Here is a 19,606-nt window from a genome sequence, read left to right as displayed (position 1 = left end):
TTCACTCAACTCCAAAGCTATACTGTCATGGTTCTCCATAATAGGTTCCTTTATCGACATGACAATCGAAGTGACTTTATCCATCTATCGTTAATGATCAGGCAAACAACATTGAGGACACATGTTGGATAAACTGATGGAATTGGCGAACATTGTTTGTGACAAGTTGCAACTGCAACTGCAACTTCCACTGCAAGCAACTACCACACACACCCACCCACCAACCCATACACATACCACTACCTCACTACCTCACTACCTCACTACCTCACTACCTCACTACCTCACTACCTCACTACCTCACTACCTCACTACCTCACTACCTCACTACTTCACTATCTCACTATCTCACTACCACTTATAACCCCATTACATCAACCCATTATACTTTTAGCTTTTCAATGTTTTAATGGTTGGTCGCAGATTAATGAAGGGTTGACGCCCTTGATCCTGCTTATTGACCTCCTTATTGTTATCAAGAGGAACCAGGACCACTATTGATGAAAGTGTGAGGTAGCATTTTTGTTGATTGACGATTGTTTTGTGTTGTGATGAATCGACTTATTATGCTTTCTGTTATTCAATGCTTTGATGGTTGGTCGCAGATTAATCAAGGAGTGCCGACCTTGACCCTGCTTATTGACCGCCTCTTGGTTATCCAGAGGAACCACGACCACCATTGATGAAAATGTGATACAGCCTCTTTGTCGATTTTCCGTTATATTGTGTTCTGGTCAATCGAACCGCTTTCCTTTTTTTTGTTCATTGTGAGAACTATCTCCCAAACTTTGTTCGTTCTTTTTACCGGTCTTTTCTTTTTTTCCCCTACCCTATTTTTTTAACATTCCATTTTTATCATCCTTTACCAGGAACAACGACCTTTATATTGTTAACATTATATTTTACACCAATCTCATCATTTTTACTGTCCTCGTAATAAAATTTGCTATCCATGTCTGCCCTCTTTTTCATACCACCACTTCTAATTATACATTCCTGTCATTATAATGATTACCTATCTTTATATTCTTATATTCTTATATTCTTATATTCTTATATTCTTATATTCTTATATTCTTATATTCTTATATTCTTATATTCTTATATTCTTATATTCTTATATTCTTATATTCTTATATTCTTATATTCTTATATTCTTATATTCTTATATTCTTATATTCTTATATTCTTATATTCTTATATTCTTATATTCTTATATTCTTATATTCTTATATTCTTATATTCTTATATTCTTATATTCTTATATTCTTATATTCTTATATTCTTATATTCTTATATTCTTATATTCTTATATTCTTATATTTTTTATAACGTTATTTTTTAAAATTTTATTGGGTTTTTGGTTTAAGATTTTATTTATACAATTTTTTTTAATTTTTTATTCATTTCAATTGGCCAATGATAATATTATCTTAGCATTACTTTTGGATCGGCTTAGAATTTTGCTAGGAACTACAAATACCATTGTTAAATACATGCGCTTTTTATTTTATTTTAAACAGATTAGCGATCATTTAATTATTTCTTTTGATCACACGGTTCGGAACTGTTAAAACAATTAAAATTATGGCCGAATAGAGTGAATTTTTTTTATTTCTTCAATCAACCAAGATAGATTTTGTTTCAACAAAAATTTTCATCTCAATGGCATTCTTTTCACCCTTTACTTTAAGCTTATGCAAATTTTAAAAAAATATTTATTTGAACTCAACTTGTAAAAAAAAAGTAATGGACGACACCGGAGTTGAACCGGGGACCTTTCGCATGCTAAGCGAACGTGATAGCCAACTACACCAGACGCCCACGTGACTTGTTAAAAATAAACCTTCCTTTAAAAACATATACACCGCCAACTAGTTTAATAATCATTTTTGTATGTAACCTTCATTGAAATACCCTTGAATAAAAACAAACAACAAACAAACAAACTTCATTGAAATATCATGAAGAAAGATAGTCAAAGGATCTTGAGTAATATCACTCAGTTTTGCACAGGCCATGGCAACTTTGGCGCATGGTTTAAAAAGTTTGGAATTGAAAAGGATAGTTACAACTGCAAATGTGGAGAGCTGGAAACTGTTCATCACATTTTGGTTGAGTGTCCATTGCTTGAAGAGGAAAGAAAAAGTTTGAAACAAATATCTCCAGAGATGGACATATCGACTCTCTTAAACAGTTTAACTGGCTTACAAGAGATTGTAAGCTTTATCTCTGCTTGGAGGGATTAAGAAATACAATTACAGCGTTGATGAAGACAAGTGGAGATAAGTTGGGAAGGTTTAGTTATTTTTAACCCTCTGTTCCTCGTATGCTGGCATCAGGACTTATTTTCGGGCTGTTGGAGATGCAATGTTGAAGGCAAAATTAAAAGTTTATTATGAAAATGAAAAGATATATAGTATGGACAAGAAGGATAGCGCAGAGCCTGATTTTATATAATTCAATAACCCTTGTATAACCTTAACCTAGAAAATTCCTTGTTGATTCAGCGGACAACCCTTTTTTTTTTTTTTTTTGATTTCAAGTGATTCTGGTTTCGCTTTGAAGAGCCCTTCAAGCAAGGAGGTTTTTTCCAGTATACTTCTCACTTGAGTCACCGGGCTACTCCGGCTAACAGGAAAGACGACTATTCATTTATTCTAATTGCCCTTGATTGATTAATTGTATGATTGTATGCTGCTTCTTTGACAAACATGATCAAGAAACATACTGGAGTTTGTGAAGTAGAATAAGTTCAGGTAAGCCTTGAGACCGATATACTGGGGATTCCAAGTCTTGTCAACTTATATTAGAATATTTTTTCAAGAATGGGAGCACATATCAAAACTACCTGTACTGAAAAGATCAATCTATTAGGTCTCAAGCCCACACAGTCATGTAATTAAAAGGAAAAAGTTGAAGCCGATGTTTAATAGTTTTATAACCATTGAATCAAAACAAACAAATTCAACCTTAGTTTTGAACCCATTTCACATCAGTTCATTTTTAAAATCCCTAATCCAAGGCTCCAAGTCTTCCCGCTCCTCCTCTACTCGTTCCCGGTTCGTCATTCCATTTAAATCCAACGCAATAACCCGCAAAACAGCTTTCTCCATTTTCCAGCAAAGCTCTTTGGCCTGGTTTCGTGCCTTTGAAGAAACAGACGCAAGTCCACGCAGTTCCTCTAATTCTCCACCCCGTGCTGCAAGAAAATCAAAAAGTGCAACCGCTGCAGCATACTTAGCTTCAGGCGTAATTCCAGAAACTGTCATCTCCACTTCAAGTCTTTCGTACTCTTCTTCAAACGTCTCCTTTTTCTTCTTTTTCTTCTCGGTCAAATCACCCCATGGCTCACTTGTTTTATCTGCTTGTCTATCTTGCTGATTTTTACCACCATCTGTCCCACTCTCACTCTTCGGAGTCCATGTACCAGCCAAAAGTCCATCCAGATCCAACGCCTCACTCGCAACCGCTGGCCGACTAACATCTAGGTCCCTTTTACCCTTGTTTCGCTCACTCTTCGGTACAGCCTTGGTCACCTTAAATGCCTTTTCCAGCCGTGGTGCTGGTCCTGCAGCTGCCCTAGTCATGGCCTGCACCGGCGGCTCCGCATACTCCAGCAACCCTGAGGGTATTGGTGGCAGCTCTGTAATCTGCTCGCCTGGCTTTCCATATATTCCAACATGTTTGACCACCTGCTTAAGACGGTGCACAAGTGGGTTCACAATATCCTCTGGAACTCCCCATTCTGTGGCCTCCCCTTCAAACTCAGCTCCATCTTCCATTACGTCCATCGCATCCACAAAGGAATCCATTGCATCTTGCATTTCCTCACTCGGGACATTATCTCGATTAAACACCGCTTGATGAGTTGCCCGGTCAACAGAGAATCCCACCGGCGCAAACTCATATGGCCGAACATCATCGGAAAACGGTAGTCGTACAGAAACAAACATCTCACACGCTTCAGTAATTTGAGGCACAAGAACCCGCATCTCGGGTCCACCTCGTAACACAGATACAGTTGGAGAGCCGTCCACAAGCCGCGGAGGGTTTGAACTTGTGGCACCGCCAGGTCCTCCGCCACCACGACCACCGCTTGCATTGGCACGCACCAGTGCTACAGAGTCTGTTTCATAAAGCGCTCTCACAAACGATGCCAGAGCAGCGGATGAAGACAAACTGTTTTTCCCTGGAAGCACGTACTCCACGCCAGACGTACCCATCCAGCGTGGCACAGTGTTGTACGGCATGAACCCCACAATTTCAAGCATTCGTGAAACTCCTCCTGGAACAGAATTGACATCAGGCCCAGACGCAACCTTCATTAATTGCTCTGTTTCATGTTCACCAAGAACAACAAACTCGGACCCGACGCGGTACCCCCGTTCTTTCTTGTGAACAACTTCTGCGTCTGTTTCTTCTTCTTCTTCATCCAGAAACACAACCTTCTCACCTCCCTTGCCGTCACTTATATAGTACTCCGTAGCAAATGACACCTTACACAACTCTATCCCATTGTTCTTAGTCTCATCTCGCATAAACTTTTTGGCCGTGGTCGCTGTCGCAGAGATTGGAGGCGTTGCACGTGTGCCTGTGTAGACGTCAATAGGAATTGATATGGTATCGTCGCCAAAGTTGTGAGTAATTACGTCGCCAAGTGTCAATAGCCCAGAATACTTTTTCATGGCCATGGTATGTTTGGCCACCGGCCGACATGTGCGTTCGATAGCCTCTTCGGCCGTGCCCACGACTGCAAAGTTTTCAGGAATCTTGCTTGCAATTTCCCTGCATATCATTTCATTATGAGCCTTATGGGGGTTGTTTGAAATGGCTTCCGATCCCTGGCTGAAATCAATGCCCACCACTTTAAAGTTGATTTCTTGGTCCTTAAAGTGCTTGGATATCAGGTCAATGTTGGAATCTGTGGGCATGATTTGGGGACCCCGTGCGTTGGTGACTATTACTAAATTGCGAATGTACTTGTTTTTATTGGTATAATCTACAATCATCCGCAGCCCTGTAAATATGGCGTCCAGCAACCCATTTTCCTTAACTTCATGTGCGTCCTTGATAGGTGTAAGTCTTTCTTGAAGGGTTTTAATGTCATTTAAAAAGCACTGTTTGATAGGGTATATAATCTTGGATATATTTGCATTGTTGTAAACTAAAACTCCCACACAGTCAGTCTTACGCTGTGACAGGATCTTGTCAGCAATCACGTCGTAGACATACTGCATGGCCCACTGGAGATCCGATTCCGGGCGCCCATTATGGGACTTGCCCATAGACGAATTCAGATCAATCGCAAAAACCGTGACCTATAATAAGAAAAGCAATGAAGAAAAGTTAGTAAAGAATTGACGAGATTTTAAAAATGAGTTGGACTACCTCTTTGGACATTGCTGAAAATGGGGTGGGGTGGGGGTGAAGGGATATTTAAAAAAAAAAAAATAAACAATTTTAAAAAAGTACCAGAAAAGTAAACATTAGGGTTAGGGTTTTTAAACACTTGGTTTATGATTTTAAACTAAGTTACATTTTTAAGGTTACTAGACTCCGTGGCCAAGCCCACCTGTGTCAAAGAAGCGGAAAGTCACATGATAAATCCGCGAATTAAAAATTGGCCGCTTTTGTAATCCGGGTTTTTACCCGTACCCTGAATATGCACAGACACGATTTAGGCAATAATTGATTAGATTGTTTGCGAATCATTTTTTTTTTTTTTTTGGTTTTTTTATCTTTTCATTAATCATTAGAGCCATTAACAACCAAAAATCTACAATATCTTTTTCAATATTTTAATTACTACATTTTCAGAATGAGCTTCATAGATTCAATTTCAATCATTATTTTCCCGATCAAGATGAAAGCAACGATGGGGATCAATCAAGAAGAGGAGGTTAATTTAAGCTATCGTGTAGATTGCAGCAGCAGCAACATCAATTCAACGAGAGAATGGATTCAGATGAAGAACATGGGAGGATGCGTGAGCTTGTATAAACTGTCATAAACTCTGTGAATAGATGTAGTGACAATATGGCCGAAGTTATTTTCATTTATGGTGGTTGTAATATTAGATTTTTCTTAAACTGCTTTAAGGATGCCTTTATGACCTCTCTAGATGTTTTATCGTCACATTTCCTATTTTCTAATCACTCGTTTAAATCACCTTTAGTTTAGAAATGAGTAAAATCATAAGAACAATCATGATACATAGATGTCTCCTGTTGTTTAAGATTTATCACACCCATTCTGACAGCGTCAATTTTTGGCACTTGAACATGGCAAAGCAACGCTTCCGGAACGTGCTGTTATTTCACTGTTTTTTAATCAACTGTAGTCTCTAAATCTAGTTCTGATATTCTATTTAATTAATTCGTGCTGAAGGCTTATTTTTTTCTATATCTGCTGGGTTAATATACTTGAGAGGAAAGGGGTGATTTTCACAAATTAGTGCAGCAACCTTTCAATGAACAAGATCAATTGAGTCCTTATAAAAGGATTAAATTCCGACAATGTATTGAAAATATAATTTGCAGTCGTATTCAAGACATTGGTAGCTTCTCTCAGCGTACGAATAGACTTTTAAAGCGAAGGGTTTGTTGGATTTGGAAGAATAAAGACCGTATAAAAGTTTTTCTGAATCAATTGATTGTTGACCCCTACAACAAAATCATTTAGCGCATCAATATTTTCATGATGTTATCTATTAGCAGAAACTTTGTTATCTGAAATGTTTGATTCTTAAGGGTCGCTATTAACAGGCAAACTTTTTGGTGTAGATGTGGATCAAACAAGTTTGTCGATAAGGTTGAGATCTGGTGACATTAAGGAGATGAATTAAAAATAAATAAAAATATGACCATAAAATTTAACAAATGAAGAATAAATTTATAAAATAAAGAAAGAGAGTTGAAGGTGTTGTGGTTGTTGAAAATCGATATGAAAATGGAGTTTTTAAATATAAGAAAAATGGTTGTGGGTTGGGTTACTCTCAAAATGCTTGGGCCAAAAAATCTGGCCGAGTGGTTAAGCACCCTTTAAAAAAAACGCGTTACGAAAAAAAGGCGGATTTTGAGGAAAAAAAGTACACTTTCCTAATTGGGCTAAATCGAAAACGCGTTTTGGATTTTGACACAACTCCAGCTGGTGAAGGCGCACGACTGTTAATCGTGAGATCGTGAGTTCAATCCTCACCGGGGTCGGTTAAGTTTTAAATTTTTTTCATTTTTTACAAGTTGTCGGTGTGCATTAATCCGATGAAAATTTTTTGAAAAATAATCCGATCCATCAAAATGATTTATCCGATCTTTAAGTCAACCTGGACAACAAGCATCCGAAGATAATGAGAATTAATTAAAAAAGAAAAAGCTTAAAAAAAAAAATATGCGTCATTATTATTATATTTATAAGAGTTCATAAAAATCATTACAAAATGGCCACCTGCCGACGTCGGTAAGTGGCATGCAAAGGTTTGGTAGAACTTGTAAAGTTGCCACCAGAAGTAGTAGAAAGATCCTCAGTCATGCCAGCATGACTAGCTCTGTTGCGTCGCCCAGCCTTAGTACAAGCACCAGCGCAAGCACGGGCATCATCATTATTTGAGAAACTGGCAGCTCTACGCTCCAAAAACTCAAGCCATGAACCCAAGCTCACCACATCTTCTTGTTGCGAGTGCTCCAGTCTAAAGGCTGCAGCCACGTCGTGTGGCACGGCCGCTTCAATCTGTGCAGAAACGGCAGCTGCAACACGCTTCAGGTCCATAAGAAACATGTACCTTGGTGTGCTAGTAAAGGCGCAAAAAACAGACGCATCGCAACGGCACCCGGCCGCAACCAACTTATCTGAAAACTCAGGAAGCCATGCGCATGACAGCAGTGCGTGTTCCTGGGCAATGGCATCAAGAGAAGCCTGTGAAATAATTGTCTGGGCCGCCTGCGGACCAATGCGAACCAGCGTGTGATGCAGGGCCGGAACCAGTTCGGACGAGATCCACGAGCGCAAGCCAGAGGCACAGTAGGCCGCGGCGGGTGACAGCGGAGGGATGTAGCCCGGCGAGGTCGAGTGTGAGGAGGGTGCATGCGTCAGAGAGTAGAGAGCACTACGAGTGCGCAGCGTCAACACACGGTAGTCCTCAAACTTGGCCACGTCGTATGCGCGAGCCAGAGTGCGGGCATAAGCGGCCCAGTCTTTTGACGGGGTTTTTGTTGGGAGATCTGCAAGATGGGCAGTCATGAGGATGAGCGCCTCGCGGTCGTCGTTGGCCAGCGCTGCAAATGTTTGCAGAGCAGAGTCGCGAAACCCGTGGGCATTTTCTTTAACCTTGTCGGCAAAGGATTGAGAGTTAGGAGAAGAAGGAGGAGAAGGAGGACTCAAGGCTGGAGTTGGAGGAGTCGACATTGGTGGTGGACAAATGGTTTCCGAGTCTGAATCAAAATCAGAAGCTGAAGAAGCCGATGAGTCGCTGTCGGAACTCCATCCAGAGGAGCACGATGAGAGAGATGAATTAAAGTCCGAGTCTGAGTTAGATTGTCTCAGTGCAGGCCGGCTATGATTGTTATTGTTGTTATTATTATTATTCGATGAGTGATTGATCATTGTATTATTGTTGATGAAGAGAAAAGAAAAAAGTGTATAAAACTTATGGGCAAATTGGTCTGTATTTATATAAACATGTTGAAATTATTTTTTGGGAAATGATTTTAGAATATTTGAAAGAAAATTTCAAAAAAAAGCCAAGATTAGAAGGGACATTTATGCGAGTATTTATAAAAAAAAAAAATAAAAAAAAATCAATTTCTAATGCCGGGATTTACTGGACATAATAATAATAATATTATTATTATTATGACTGATGAGTGGAAAAAAAAAAAAAAAAAAAAGAATGCTTGCGCTTCCTAATCGGGCAATCGCAGATTAAAGACTCATCTTTAAAGTTGGTTCGTCTTGCTGGTCGACAACCACCAACTTGTTTAACACAGCCAGTCAAAACTGCCAACAAGCGCGTGCGCAGACACCCGCGCACTCTTTTAGTCATATGGAGCGGCGGTGATGGCGAGCCGTCGCAACAGATCGGAGAGGGCTTTTTTTTTTTTCTTTTCCCATTAGAACGGGTGGATTCATTTTTGGTAAGAATCTCCAAGTCTTTAGAGGGATTAATTAAAGATCTTAAAATTAAGAATTATAAAATAATAAAATATAAAAAACAAAACAAAACAAAATTTCCCATTTGTATCTCAGCTTGAAGAATTAACCAGAAACTCTGTTTGCACCGGGTGATTCAAGCAACGGACTAGATATCACCGAATAGCCTCCTAAAGATAAGCCCCTCTTCATTCTTTTAGGAGCGCACCAAATGGAACTCGACTTTCTTCCACCTGGCTATATTCTAGAAGTCCCCGAGTCCCAAGATTAGGGCTTAGCTGGCCATTTGCAATAATTTTTTTTTTTTTAAAATAAATAAAAACTTGCCAGCTCAGAACCTTTTTAGCCTTCCTAATTAAAAGTACTGTTACTTTATAATAATTATATATATATATACACACAATACAATGTTGTATTGTTTGTTTATATAATAATATAGTAGTAGCAACTAACAGACCCTTCTTTTTGATTTCATATTCACTTCGACGGAATATCCGTTGGGCTTTTTTTTTTGTTTTTTTCAATGTGTTTTCCAAGTCGGTTGGCTTCCATCCCACCAATGTCCCTCCTTTGCCTCGTGCGTCATCGGCTGGCCATTCATTTAGGGGAGGAAAAGGAGTGTCATTTTTTGCCGGGGTTTACCATCCCGTTGTTTTTTGTGTTTTATGTTTTCAATTTTGTACGCAATAATAATATATATATTTGTATTGTATTGTAATTGTATTGCAACAAGATAGCAAACCAGAGAGAATATTGTTGCTAGTAGTGTGTGTTGATTGATATTGATGAATGTATTTGCCCAATAACCAGCCTACGTATCTCCATCCTCGTTATCAATTATCATCAGTACATATTGAGCATTTTCCAAATCCATCAGCTCCCCCCCTCCCCTGCCAATGCTTCTGCTCCTGATTCATATCAATGAACCTTGTGACCTTTTAATCGGCTGCAAACAAACCACCAGAATGGTCATGCGCTAAACAAACTGTTTCGTGGCTCTGCACATTCTGCTGATTTGATATTTTTTTTCTCCTAGTTTCTACTAGAGTTGCACTGAATACTATGTTTACTATATTATGCTTGCTATCTATGTGTTAAAAAAAACTAGATAATCCTTTAGTATATTGTAGTAGTTTATTTTATTTGAGTAATTTTAAACTTGATTATTTGATAGAAATAAAGCAAGTAATAGATAAAGAACAAAAAAAAAAAAAGCCCTCAAGAACTCTTAGATTATTAAACTCTTGTAGCTACCAACAAATACAACACATGTGAAAAATACAAAGCCATTCATTTGTTCTTCTAGAATAAAAAAATAATTATTATGCTGATAACCTAATAATTATAAAAATAATAAAAAATTTTAAAGTTGGTAATCAAAAAAAAAAAAAAACCGTTAAAAACGTTGGAAAAAAATTTCTTTTTCTAGTTTTCTTTAAATTAATATCTGGAAGATAAAATTTTAACTTAATGTCACATGATTAAGCTTATGCCTCCTTAGCTTAGGGGTAGAGCGTTGCACTCGTACACAGGCGAGACCATGCAAAGGTCAGCGGTTCAATTCCGCTAGAAGGCATTACTTTTTGGCAATGTATAACTGGATAATAACTTTTTAATCAACTTTAGTGTCTATTCAAAAAAAAAAAAATTTTTTTTCTCTTTTCAAATTCGATTAATCCGTATTCAAATGAGAATAGCTTTTTTTTAATTCATTCTTTTTTTTTTCTATTATATTCAACGTAAATAATGCAAAAATCACAAACTTTTTAAAAACTTTTTAAGAAACTTTTTTTTTTCTTCTATCTATCTTTCACCCTAATTGGTGATGGTCATTATGATTTGTTCGAAGAGATAACCCAGCATTCCGTTCAAATGCCCGCCGGCTCCCTGTCGTAAACGTTCGAGTCAATTCGTCCCTGTAACTACTCGTCGGGTGCACACCATACCTGTCAGATCCATTGCTGCCATTGCTGCCATTGCTGCCATTGCTGCTGCTGTTACTGTTACTACTACTATTCAGACTGCTGCTACTACTGCTCCCACTCCGACTAGTGTAGTCGTATGACGACACCGGGTTACTATTCATGCGCGCCATGGTTGTAGTTTCTGTAAACGACCGCGGGAACCCATTCCAAGCCGTGTTGCGTCGCGAGCTCACCATAACCTCCTGTGCTATATCGTTTTCTTCCATCGTCTTGGATGGCAACATAATAGCACGGTCAATCGCATATGGCAACGAACGATGCCGCCCACGATACAATAGCCCAATAATCACCAACTTGCCAATCACAGAAAAGTGGCCGGACAGAGATGTATTGGAGTCAGGATATCCAGTACTTAAACCAACTGTGCCGTATGCGCTTGTTACCTCAAAAAGCATATTGAAGATTGGCACAGAATCAGTGGCCCTTGTCACTTTGCCGCCATCCGAAATGCAAATAACGAAAAGAGCAATAAACATAAACCACAAGTCATAAGAAAGTTGTCGCATCAAATGCGTAGACACATCCGATATTTTCTTTGCCTTGCTGTTCTCAGGTGGAATTCCCATTGTCGCAATTGTTGCTGGTCTCGATCCATTTACACGCAACCCTGTTGGTGCACGGTAAAGACCCAAAGTTTGTTCTTCATACACATTGGTATGCCTCACCGACATAGCCACGGGAAAAATGTTGATGTACATCATGATTGTGTAACTGACCAACACGGCAGGATGCAGCTGGCCAATGTTTAAAATGCCAAAGCCGGTTGTTCGAGTTGCCACAGCTTGAAACAAACCAGACATAATGCGGTATCCAACGGGGATGATAATCACGGCCTGGTTGTCAAGATCAAGAATCAAAAAAAGCACGGTATCAATCACATTCAACATAACAACGACACCAAACAACCACCAAGTGGGACCAGAGGGGAACAGCAAGGTGAAACAACGACGCGGGTGGTCCAAAAGAAATCCCAGAGACTCATGCATGCGTCCATAAGGATCAGTCAACTTGAACATCAACCAAATGGTAAAGCGTAAAAACACAGGGAACCCGGTATTACCAATAATCATGAAAAACGGTGTAAAGATCAGAACATAGATGGAGGATGAAAAATTAGCCATGGATGCCGGCGTTAGTGTTAAACCCAGATTGTTAAATGAAGAGGCTGCTGTGAAAATGCCCCACCATCCACGGTGCACAGCAATCTCTTCAAATAAAGCCTTATGGCTTTTAGAATGCAGCCCCCAGGGTGTAAAAATTACAAGCGCAATAACGTGCCAGCCCACATAGTACATGAGCAAAATCTTGGCCAGCAGTTTAAGTGCACGGTATTCCACACCACCCAGCTCATTTTTTTGATCCTGAGTCAAGTTTATAAACACAGAGTTACCTTCAACCGTTGGTTGCCACGATAAATAGTTGGAACTCATGGCTCGTCTTAACCCCAGGTTTTGGGACCCATCTTCGTCAGAGTCCATCGTCATGGTGCGTGTGGGCGCACTCAAAAAGTATTGTTGCGAGCGATACTTGTGTCGACGATGAGCCTGGCTTCTAATGCTGCGCTCGCTGGCTCCGTCATCATCATCACTGTCACCATCACTGTAATCATCATTATCTTCAACGTTCATAGTGGTCCCAGTGTCTGGGGATAATAGTGATCCTTGTTCGTTCCATCGCTTTTTAAAATTAGAAAATGCCCGCGGAAACACTGGGCGAGCCGTGGACTTACTTCCACCATCCAGTGATCGTGCACGCCGCCTATCCATTTTTTCAGCCCGGTCCCCACCGCTGTCATGTGGAGACTTACCTTCGTGATCGCCTTCATCTCCAAATGATACGCGTTCGGTCTTCTCCTTAACGTTCTGTGGATTGTGCGTTGCCGACCGCCTGAGTTTTGGCAGCGACATTTCGTCAGCGCTCTCAACAGCCTCTTCATCATATTCCGGGTCGACCATGGTTGCCGACGGCGGTGCCGAATCGGCCACATAAGTTGATGAAGATAAGTTATTTGACTTGTAGCTTTCAGAGCGCATATGGCCGGGGACTCTTAAAAATTCGGAGGTTTTCGCTCGGGTGTGTTTTTTGCCGTTAGGTTCATCTTCCTCATCGTCTCCATCATTTTCATTGTCATCATCGTCGTCGTCTTCGTCTTTATGCTTATTATGGGGGTGACTACTTTTCTCGTGACTTTTCTCGTGACTTTTCTCGTGACTTTTACTGTGGTGGTCTTTGTGACTTCGATGTCCTTTGTATCGGTAGTCTTTGCGGCCACGTCCGCGATGCTGATGCTGATGCTGATGCTGCCGACTTTTATGCTGCACTCTTAGCTCCTCCTCTTCTTCAATATCCTGTGGCCGCCGAATGACCAGCGCAGGGCCTTCATCATCATCATCTATCAGTCTACCACGATTTCTATTTTCCATTAAACTGATAGATCGTGCAATATCTGATGGCAGTACAATGTTAGGTCTTTTGTAATGAGGAGGGTGCGGCAGAGGTCCAAACTTAATGTCGCGCGTTGCCGAGTTGGGAGCCACATCATTTCCATCTGATGATGGCGGCCGAGACCTGCTCGATAGGGGTGTTCGACGGGCGGCGGTGGGGCTGTCTCCTGGATTTTGAAAGGGTTTAGGGGGTCGGAAGGGATCATTAAAAGAAATGGCGCGACTGGATAGTGGTGGGGGTGAAACATGCGACTTGAGACCATTTTGAGAGTCGTCGTATCCAATTGTTGAAGCCTCGGCAGTGGCTTGCTGGGGTATTCCAGTCTCCAGATCCAATGAATCAAACTGCTGTGCAAGAGATCCTCCACTCCGCATATTGGAATTCATGTTGGAGAGCGTGTTGCGCATTGTGTCTCCATTAAGATCTGAGCTTAAGGGCAGCGGGTATTTTAAATCGTCAGCCCCTTCTGCTGTCATTTTGCGTTTTAATTTGGATCCCAAGGGACCAAATACCTTTTGTAGAACGCTTTGTTCTGGTTCTTCGCCTCGTGCAAGAGTACGTGAGCGCGTTAGAGTACGTCGATATTTGGACTCGAGCTTGGACCGTTTGCGGATACCCGAGAATTCCTTTTCGAAATAGTAGAGACGTACAAAGACAACAAAGGTGTTGATGAAGATAGGAGTTGTGATCATGGGTAGTAGGTATAGTACGACCTGTTGCCACGTGTTGAGCAGGTTAAGGTCCACGGGGTTGAGACCACCTTGGGTGCAAGCACTCATGCAAAAGAAGAGAGCATCAATGTAGCGAATATTTTGATTAGGGTAAATGATGACGGATCCTATAATGACGATGACAAGGATATAAATATCTATAACAAATGATTAGTCTAAAGAGAAGAAAGAAAGAAAGAAAGGAAGAAGTAAGGATCTGGGTAACTTACAGTGGATCTTGATGAAGTTGAGTTGACGTATTTGGCGTATCATGAAGTGACAAAACTCTCTAACATGACTTGAAGGTATGTGGTCGATAAACCTTGTGCACGCAAAGGGCTGTGGTGCTTGCGGGATGATCCGGTGCCACCATCGGGACTTTTCAGAGTTGACGGTGGTGGTCGTGCTTTGTTGTGGGAGGTTATTATTGTCTGTGGTGGTTGTGGTGGTTCCGCGTGACTTTTCGCTAGTAACTACTGGTGGAGCCGCAGGTATCGCAGTAGCAGCAGCATCAGCGTCAGTAGAGACCGAAGTCATCTATTATGCGATAAGAACAAGATGCGAAAAAAAAAAGAGTGGAAAGAAAGATTCTAGAAAGAGAAGTTACAAAAAAAAAAAAAGGATCGAATAAAGGGTTTATTTTGTAAAAGGAAAAGAAGAAAAAAAAAAAGGAAGTTTTAAATTTTTTTAAATTTTAATTTTTTTTTTTTTTTTTTTTTTTTTTGGAGGGTTTGTTTGATTGCAAAGTAAGAGTATATATATATATATATATTATGTAGTTACCGAAGACTACTGTAATATTATAAATGTATATATACAGTAATTTTAAAAAAGAAAGTTTAGGTGAATCTCGAGGCAATAAAAAAAAAAAATTTCACAAAGGCAGCTGCAACATTTGAATGGCTTCCCACCCATCATCAGTCATTATAACATCCTATTGTCATTGTCATTATTACTGTTATTCAGTTATTATCTATATAAGATAAGATTACTACTTTATTTTTTTTTATTCCAAACAGATGCTTTCTGAGCGGCTACTTGTTTAAATGTTAAATTAATATATAGTAATAAAACACCTTATAATCGTGGCTGTGTTTGCTTTCAAACCTCGAGAAAGATGCAACTTTTTTTTTTTTTTTTTTTTTTTTTTTTTGACTCGTCCACAAAGAAGTATGTAGAGCAGCTACTACGTGCTTTACTTAAAAAAGAATAGTAGGAGGGTGAGGGATGGATGGTAGGCAGCACAATAAAAAGCAAAACTTCGTCAATGGCGTCTTTCCTAAACCACGAACCATTTAGAAAGAAGCAAGAAAGAAAAAAAAAAAAAAAAAAAAAAAAACAAGCACGCCAGATGGTCCCGGTGACTTTTTATTATTGGCCGAGTATGTTTTTATGTTTAAAGCGGTAGAAACTAAATATATTCATTCACTTTTCATTTATCACACAAATTTACTTCCCTCTTCATCCCTCCTATATTCATGGCTGCCAATCGGAACCTTTATATACAATTATCCAATCCCTAAAAAGACACAACCAAACGGAACGGGTCCCGGACCTCGTTTTCCCGTCAGTAAAGTATTAAGGGTATTAAGAAAGACGAGAATTAAAAATATGTATATAGAAAAAAAAATTTTTTTTTTTCTTTTAATGATTTCATCATTTATATAAAATTATGTACCCAAGTACTGCCTTGGTATAAGTTTGGCTGCTCTATCCTGGACTTGTAAATGTACATGGCATGCCAATCTCAATTAAAGCCCTACGAAAATCTGGTGCCAAGTTTTGGCCTTATAATTTGAGGATTAAAAAGGAGGGGAAAGAAAAAAACCAAAAAAAAAAACCAAAAAAAGAAACATTGAAATGTAACTGGAGACATCCCCATTTAAGAATATGTATTTAAGTTTTATTCATTAAAATTAAATGGGTTTTAATTGGACCCTTTAATTAAAAAAAAACTCAAATTTGAGATGTTGATTTTTTTTTTAAAAAAAAAGGGGGAAACCATTGCATTTACAAGTGGGTCCATTGAAATTGAGAAAAATACAATCCTTTCTCTAAGCATATTTTGATTACTTTATACAAAAAAATCATCATTTTACAAGTATAATATATTAGAAATTGTTTTTAGATGAAACTTATATTCAATTTCTTTGATTTTTTTTCAAAAAAAAAAAAAAAACAAAAACGAATTGAAAAAAAAAGGGCTTGGGTCTAAAACTATGGGCAGTGTAAATGTTTCTCGATGTTATAATCTCTGAACCATTTCTTAACGTTTTTTTTTTTTTTTTAAATTCCATATTAAAAGATAATCCATGAAAACCGCTCAGAATCTTTTTATTTTTATTTTTATTTTCATTTTTTTTCATTTGCAACGAATCCCTTAAACCTTGTAGAAAGAAGTAAGCATTTTGGAAATATATTTAAGTATTAAGTATATATTAAACGACCGCCTCAACCTGCTTTTTTTGATCTATTTGCCGCCGCTATTATTTTTCAAGTGAGCTTAAAAAAAATTCTGTTGAGGTATAGATTTCCCTTTGTTGTGGGATTGGTTCTCATAAAAGCCCTTTTAGTTCTTTCTCCAAGTGACTATTAGGACCATTAAATGACTATTGCTATCTTAAAACAAAGTTTCTTATCGTCTTAAACCTTTTTTTTTTCTTTTTTTAAAAAAAAAAACTGTATCATCTAAATTTAAAAAAAAGAGGGCTCCTATCCTATTCTGAGACCAAAATCAAATAAACAAAGCTGGACTTAAAACATGATATTTCAATATATGTATATATATATCTATAATTAAAAAGGTTTATTTTTTATTTTGAATAAATATATGAAAATTTAATAAAAAAAAGTTTTCTACCCCAGAATATTCAAATATTATTCTTCATACACCCAACAGCTTATTTTGAACAGAAAGAAATATTCAGTAACCTTTGTATTAGTTTACAGTAACTTCAATGGGGAAGTTTTTTTTTGGTGTGTGCGGCTTTCAAGTAAAAAACTTTTCTTTCTTCATTTTATTACGTAATTTGTTAATATTACACTAAATGTAATGACAATTTTAACTGTTGGCAGTAGCTCTTAAAAAAACAGGACTTTCCAACTTCTTAGGAGATATATCAAAAGACTTATAAACATGTTTACATTAACTATACTATGAAAAAAAAACACAATAAAAGTCCAATACAAATATAATAATAAATCACATATTGTTTCGTATATTCTCAGGCATCCAATTACGCAAAAACCCAAACTTTCTATTACCCTCTTTGTAAGTTTCTTTATTGATTACCCCAACCTTTATTCTTTGATCATAATACCCAACTCCTTCGTATGCACTTTCGTCTACCACCTCGAGGATTCTACTAAATTCTATTTTTTCTGGATATTCTCCCCTTGAAACTTTTCTTTCTTCATGGTAAGCACGCAAGAGACCATAATATGTCGGAATACCCTGAGGAACCACAAATAACAAACATTTACAAAATAAAAATATCATAATGCTCATAGTAACCACTGCAGTAATAGAAGCAACAATGGTAGTGACATTATAACGAATTTCACCATAGTATACAAATTGATGGTTGTTACCTTCAACTGTTATATCAAGTACTTTGCTAATAATTCCATGGATAAAAGGACCTGTTTTAATATTGGCCACAAGCGGCAGAATATGCACATTTGCAAAACGAACTTTTTCTGTGGTTGTATTTACCCAAAGACTTTTAATGCTACTAACGGGATCTGTGATGTTATTTTCAATTCTTCGAATTCTGTAAAATGCTTGGGTGACTGTCAATTGATTTTCAGTTGAAAGATATCCTAAAGAAACTCGGTTGTATAAAGTTCCATTTGGTAATATTGTTGGACTATTTTCTTTTAGAAAAAATATTAATGTGAAGCTGATGGATGTTTGCTGATAAAGATATACAAAAGTTTCAAGAGCTTCGGTGATATTATGGGAAACTACCCAATCACTAGCAGTATTATCCTTATTAAATCCGACATTGGAATCAACCCCTAAAAGACTATTGTTTAAATGTGAAAACATGCCTTTTATATTTTCAAGTGTCATATTTCGACTTCCAGTCACTGAAATCTGTGTATAATTTGATTTCTCATAAGAAAGTGTGCTTGAATAAATTATATTATTCTGTTCGTCAATTCCGAAAAATGTAAAATTTTCACCAGGACTAAACATAAAATTAGGATTCAATTTCATATTCATATTTGTGACATTGTTGCTTGATCCGTTATCTATACACCAAATTTGCGGAATAAGAGGTACAATTGGAAGAGTTAAACTGTTGATCTCAGACCCCTTTTTGAGAACAGCATTGGACCAACGATCGCCAAACCCACAACTCACAGTGTTACCGAAACTTGTTGTTTTTGAAAATAACTGACCACCCATTAAGTAATTAGAAACATCATTACCTACTTCTTCTACTGTATACTGAGGAAGATTGTCTTGGTAGTTGTTTATATATTTATAATCCACATTAAGGTTGTACATTATTTGATTTCTCGGCCATCCAGTGTTGATGTCAAAATCCGACGGGATCAAGGTATTATCTTTATGAAAAGTTGTATTTGGGTTTTTGATGGATGCAAATTTCATTGATAAACGTTTGTTTTCATATGATGGTTGAACTCTATTAGCAAGGACCAAGCTGATGATTTGAGAACCGTAAGTTGCTACGATGATGCAAAATGAAAAAATTAAAAAATGGAAATAACGAACAGCATTTTTCTTTGAATGGGATTCTGGTAAATCTCTGGTCAAAAGTTCATTTGTGGAAGAAGAGGTATCGTGGTCAACAAAGTATGATGGACGGTTTTTACAACTTTTCCTCAGCCGCCAACGTAGTAACTCAGCGGAAACGTAGTCGTAGATACCTCCAAGAGAAGTGAAAGTGGAAACAACTTGGGTTGCTGGGTTGTTGATAATGGATAATAATTCGAGTAAAAGATAGGTAAAAATTGCAAAAGCAATGTCCATGACTACTAGCAGCGCTTGAAGTTCAAGCTGTCGGTTAAGATAAAATAGGTACATGGTTTAAAGAACTTGACTAGGGTGGGGTATTTCGAAAGTAGAGACGAGATTAGAATTAGAAAAGGATCATGTATATTTGAATTTTATCATACATGTATGATAAAATCAAAAGAAAGACAAAATAGTCAAAAAAAAAACATTTTTATATATATATATGAGGGTTCAATATGCTTGGATTAATTAATGAACATTATTAATTAACAATATTGTTATTTTAATACTTAAATAATAGCGCAAACGGTGCAAGTGGCAAAAGTGGCTGT

General features: G+C 37.9%; 4 protein-coding genes across 4 annotated transcripts; all 4 read right to left on the bottom strand.

Moving 5' to 3' along the window:
• Window positions 1-2,990: 2,990 nt before the first annotated feature.
• Window positions 2,991-5,403, bottom strand: SAPINGB_P002673 (uncharacterized protein; the record flags this gene model as incomplete). Its single annotated transcript, XM_031997391.1, has 2 exons — window positions 2,991-5,321; window positions 5,392-5,403. The coding sequence occupies 2 exons, from the start codon at window positions 5,401-5,403 to the stop codon at window positions 2,991-2,993; spliced, it is 2,343 nt and encodes a 780-aa protein (XP_031853282.1).
• Window positions 5,404-7,431: 2,028 nt separating this feature from the next.
• Window positions 7,432-8,601, bottom strand: SAPINGB_P002672 (uncharacterized protein; the record flags this gene model as incomplete). The annotated part of the gene is made up of 1 exon (XM_031997390.1): window positions 7,432-8,601. The coding sequence occupies one exon, from the start codon at window positions 8,599-8,601 to the stop codon at window positions 7,432-7,434; it is 1,170 nt and encodes a 389-aa protein (XP_031853281.1).
• A 2,356-nt stretch (window positions 8,602-10,957) lies between these two features.
• SAPINGB_P002671 (uncharacterized protein) lies at window positions 10,958-14,824 on the bottom strand (the record flags this gene model as incomplete). Its single annotated transcript, XM_031997389.1, has 2 exons — window positions 10,958-14,445; window positions 14,518-14,824. The coding sequence occupies 2 exons, from the start codon at window positions 14,822-14,824 to the stop codon at window positions 10,958-10,960; spliced, it is 3,795 nt and encodes a 1,264-aa protein (XP_031853280.1).
• A 2,665-nt stretch (window positions 14,825-17,489) lies between these two features.
• SAPINGB_P002670 (uncharacterized protein) lies at window positions 17,490-19,343 on the bottom strand (the record flags this gene model as incomplete). The annotated part of the gene is made up of 1 exon (XM_031997388.1): window positions 17,490-19,343. The coding sequence occupies one exon, from the start codon at window positions 19,341-19,343 to the stop codon at window positions 17,490-17,492; it is 1,854 nt and encodes a 617-aa protein (XP_031853279.1).
• Between the last annotated feature and the right edge of the window lie 263 nt (window positions 19,344-19,606).

The sequence above is a fragment of the Magnusiomyces paraingens genome (assembly GCF_902498895.1).
Source record: "Magnusiomyces paraingens strain CBS 517.90 genome assembly, contig: contig2, whole genome shotgun sequence".
NCBI lineage: Eukaryota > Fungi > Ascomycota > Dipodascomycetes > Dipodascales > Dipodascaceae > Magnusiomyces > Magnusiomyces paraingens.
Note: the sequence above shows the minus strand (reverse complement) of the source record. Positions and strands in the feature narration are given on the sequence as shown.